General features: G+C 47.5%; 1 protein-coding gene across 2 annotated transcripts in view; it reads right to left on the reverse strand.

Moving 5' to 3' along the window:
* Positions 1–4513, reverse strand: part of actr3b (actin related protein 3B) — a 13467-nt gene extending 8954 nt beyond the window's left edge. The window contains exons 1-2 of one of the 2 annotated variants that reach the window (XM_086305541.1): positions 4303–4512; positions 571–626 (exon numbers count right to left, since the gene is read on the reverse strand). In XM_086305541.1, the coding sequence (XP_086161667.1) occupies positions 571–626; positions 4303–4346 (100 nt within the window). In that variant the 5' untranslated portion in view covers positions 4347–4512. Of the gene's footprint in view, positions 1–570; positions 627–4302 lie in introns of both variants that reach the window. The other variant, XM_086305542.1, reaches the window with a different exon arrangement.
* Positions 4514–4942: the final 429 nt, after the last annotated feature.

Here is a 4942-nt window from a genome sequence, read left to right on the forward strand (position 1 = left end):
CGGCCCTTTCTTCATCCACGTGCGCTTGAAGTGGCCAAAGATGGTTCACTCGTTACTGAGAATACCTTTCAGTGTGTATGCAGCTTTAGACTGGTTGGTTCTGACTTGGAACTCATGTCACAGTTATCTTATTTGGAGAACTGGGACAAAAGGTGTTCCACAGGGGTCAGTACTTGGCTCTGACCTATTCACCTGGTTCTCAAATAACCTGGTATCACTGACTAACAGCGGCTCTATTCATTACTATGCTGTGGATAATGTGGTGTACTCATTCACACCTTCTACTGACAAAGCCTTGAACTACCATTCATCCATTTTTATCAAACATTTACCCAGTTTAGAGAGGCTGCAGCCTATCAGAGGGCTGCTCTGAACCTAAAACTGTTTGTTTGGTCATTTCAAAGATGTGATTAGATTTAAGCTTCTCTGGTTAGATAAAGACTTATATTTTTATACTTATGTGGAAGAACTGATGAAGACGCAGAGTTAGGTTCACTTTGAGCTTTAGAAACAGAAAGTGAACCTAACTTAACCTTAACTGTCTGTCCGTCGTTGCTGTGAGATGCTTACAGGACGGCATGATGAACTGTGGCTCGGTGTTTCCTGCATAGCCGATCTTTGTGTATCTGCAGCCACACAGACAGAAACAACAGTTAGACATAAAGGTTCTTAACATCTGGCTGTGGGTCCAAATACGGCCTCTGTGGAAAACAGTGGAGTGACTCCCAGCAGACATTTATAAATTCAGTTTTGCACATAAAACATTGATAAAACATCAGGAAATGAGTCAGCAAACAGAGGCGTGACCGATTACTGCTTTGTCTTTGACCTCTATGTAAATATTCAGTTCATGTAGAAAATGATGAGCAACAGTAACAATAATCAGGACCTGCAGATACAAAGCACCGAAACATCATTTCAGCAGTTTGACTTCAGGAGCGTTTGCCTGACGACACTCACAGTGTTTGACTCATTTTTACTGCAGACCTGTCCTTAGGATGATATCCTTTTACCTCATCACAAGGGAAAAGTACCTAAAGTAACTGTAGTAACTGTAAAGTAACTGTAGTATTTTCACTACATCAAAAAAACACGAACAAAAAAAATGACATCTTGTTCCATTAAACTGAGTTCTGACAAATAAATCATGAAAGATTAAAAATGAACTGAACTGGCTGTGATTGCTGGATAGACCCACACGTCTAATACCTGACCCTGGGATCAGTTCTAATACCTGACCCTGGACCCTGGGATCAGTTCTAATACCTGACCCTGGACCCTGGGATCCCTCTCCAAAGCCAGACCAAACTGATCTGGGACCTGCTCTGAGTGTTTTTGGCTGTTATGCGTGCGTTCACGGCTGACAGTCAGCTCAGCGTCACCCTTTAAACGCCTGCAGCCGTGAGCTATTTCTAAACGACCCCACGATGTCACCTTGGCTCGGGGGCATGGACCGACGTCGAGGCTGAAGGAGATCACGTGATCTCTGATTCTGAACAGGGGGAGGGGGGTCAGTGTGCAGCTGTCCCACATTCACACTGTGGCCCAGAATAGATCGCGCACAGACTGGTCCACAACTTCACCTGAACCTCCACCCAACCAGCAGCTCCCACAGCAGCAGCTGGATGAACATGTGGAACAGCTGGAGCTCAGTGTAAGCACCGCCATCAGCCCCTCACCTGCTCCAACCACCTGATCATCACAGCGCGTTTACCTCCACCCACTGATGGATGATTCCATGAGCCAGCTTTTATTTTGGTAATCTGTCCCTGTAAACACAAGCACGCGCGCGTACAAAAACACACACACAAACACGCACACTCACTCCGGAGGATTAAAGCCAGGAAAGCTGCGGGTCCAGATGGCATCAGCTCAAGGGTCGTCAGGTCCTGCGCGGACCAACTGTGTGGGGTGATGGAGCACCTCTTCAACCTGAGCCTGAGGCTGGGGAGAGTCCCACAGCTCTGGAAAACCTCCTGTGTGTGGCTCTGACATCCCCCCTGATGAAGACTCTGGAGTGGCTGGTCCTGGCTCAGCTTCGGCGCCTAACAAGCTCATCACTTCAGTTTGCCTACCAGCCTGGCATTGGAGCGGATGATGCCGTCATTCACCTCCTACATCGTTCCCTCGCTCACCTGGAGACCGCTGGAAGCACTGTGAGAATCATGTTCTTTGAGTTCTCCAGTGCCTTCAACAACATTCTTCCCACGGTCCTGAAGGACAAGCTGGAGAACTCTGGAGTGGACCATCACCTCACTACCTGGATCCTGGACTACCTCACCGACCGACCACAGTATGTGAGGACTCAGGGCTGTGTGTCGGACAGGGTCGTCTGCAGTACGGGGGCCCACAGGGAACGGTTCTGGCTCCGTTCCTCTTCACCATCTACACTGCAGACTTCTCCCACAATTCCACCCAGTGCTTCCTGCAGAAGTTCTCTGATGACTCTGCAATAGTCGGCCTCATCACTGATGGGGACGACAAGGAGTACAGAGGACTGACCCAAGACTTTGTGGACTGGTGCCAGCTGAACTACCTCCAGATCAACACTAGTAAAACCAAGGAGCTGGTGGTAGACTTCCACAGGCACAAGCATCCTCCACTGCAACCACTGAACATCCAAGGTATGGACATCGAGGCTGTGGACAGCTACAGGTACCTTGGTGTTCATCTGAACAACAAACTGGACTGGACTCATAACTCAGACGCCCTCTACAGGAAAGGGCAGAGCAGGCTGTACCTGCTGCAGAGACTCAGGTCTTCTGGAGTGGAGGGCCCACTCCTGAAGACCTTCTATGACTCTGTGGTGGCCTCAGCCATCTTTTATGGTGTGGTCTGCTGGGGCGGCAGCATCTCTGCCGGGGACAGGAAGAGACTGAATAGGCTGATCAGAAGGGCCAGCTCTGTTCTAGGATGCCCTCTGAACTAGGGCTGGGCTATATCATACCGTTCACGGTAATACCGGAGTAATTTTGGGCAACGATAGGAAAATGAAATATGGCGATAGAATATGGGTAAAACTGGTTTAGCTTTCGTCCGTCAGACACACAACAAAGCACTATTTTTGGTAGAGCATGCTAGCGGGCCGTCGTTATTACCGTGTTTTTGGAAAATACGGCGCACTTAAAATCAATCCTTTGATTTTTCTGAAAGTCGACAGAGCCCCTTATAATCCCGTGTGCCTTATGTATGAACTCTGGTCGTGTTTACTGACCTCGAAACCATTTTATGTACACGGCGCTCGAAAATCTGTTAAATGTTTTAGTACAACTTTGCTAAGCTACGAAGCCGCACTGCTTGATGGATTGTCGGAGCATTACGGCTATCGTAGGCGGAGCCTCGCGGAGTGATACGTACTGCGCTTCAATATAATGTTACCGTGTTGTGTGTGTATAACCTCGTTTTAAGTTTTGTGGATATTATACATGGTCATGCTGAGGATATGTCGCCCGGTTTCCACTGGAAATGTCAGCAAAGAATTTGCATTTGCACTGTTACATTTTATATAACTTTAATGCACATAAAACAGCTGCTTGTTTAAGTGAAAATACATTGATGGGGTTTTTTGCACTAATAAAGTTGTGGAGTTGTAAAGTATTTTGTCTAGTGTCAATTATATCGTCAGTTATATTGTTATTGCAAATGTTCAAATGTATATGGTGATAAATATTTTTGGTCATATCGCCCTGCTCTACTCTGGACCCAGTGGAGGTGGTGAGTGACAGGAGAACGGGGGCTAAGCTGTCATCCCTGTTGGACAACGTCTCCCACCCCATGCAGGAGACTCTGACAGCACTGAGCAGCTCCTTCAGTGGCTGCAGCACCCACGGTGTGGGACGGAGAGATTTCACAGGTCTTTCCTGCTGTCAGACTCCACAACAAAGACTCCAACTGATCAAACACACAAACCCACACATGTGCAACAAGACTAAGTGCAATACTCTTTCTGGCATCGTTGTATTATACTCATATTGTATATAGCATTTGTATTCTATTTTATTCGATTGTATATAGTATTTTATTTTTATTCTATTCTATTCTATTGTGTACAGTACCTTATGATACATTATTCCAGTGTTTTTTCTCAAATTTTTCTATGCAACTTTGCACCGTCCACTGCTGTAACAAAACTAATTTCCCACGCGTGGGACTAATGAAGGCTATCTTATCCACATACATGATGCTGTTCACAAAAACACATGACGTCACATGTACTGCCACTGCGCGCGCATGTGTGTGTGTGTGTGTGTGTGTGTGTGTGTGTGTGTGTGTGTGTGTGCGCGTGTGTGCGCTTGTCCTGACCCGGTCCCGCAGTCTATCACGCACGGGGGCAGCTGCAGGGACATGGCGCGGTCCTGCTCGGTCCGGCCCACAGAGCTCGGTGTCGGTGGTCGAAGCGGAGTCCGGTGTGTGATGGAGGGAGGAACGCGTACGCTCTGCGTGCGGGTACGTGAGCGTATGTGTGTGCGCGAGCACTTCCGGGTCGGAGGGCGAGATGGAGAAAATAGAAACAGCTGACGCAGCCCCGGTAACCGGAGTCTGTGCTACGTTCACGTAATGTGCGTAAATGAGATCGCTGCTGTTCAGAGCACAGAGAATGAAAGAGAGGAGGAGGAGCAGGCTGTGATTGGCTCATCCTGCTTCCAAAATGTCAACTAATGCGCACTTTGAACTTTTAAATAAAGTTTATGGACGACAATGACGCGCTCGGTGTGATGAGGCGGGACGTCCAGCAGGGGGCGGCAAACACTCACAGCAGCATAGATAGATAGATAGATAGATAGATAGATAGATAGATAGATAGATAGATAGATAGATAGATAGATAGATAGATAGATAGATAGATAGATAGATCCTGCAGGTGTTCAGTCTGCTGCTGTAGTCAGAGATAACACAGTTACACAACCTGCACAGCTCAGCAGTGAGTCCTCAAACACGTGAG

This window comes from Aulonocara sp. 'chitande type north' Nkhata Bay, linkage group LG9, assembly GCF_057382095.1.
Source record: "Aulonocara sp. 'chitande type north' Nkhata Bay isolate Kocher_YH1m ecotype deep benthic linkage group LG9, A_spYH_male_GT1.1, whole genome shotgun sequence".
NCBI lineage: Eukaryota > Metazoa > Chordata > Actinopteri > Cichliformes > Cichlidae > Aulonocara > Aulonocara sp. 'chitande type north' Nkhata Bay.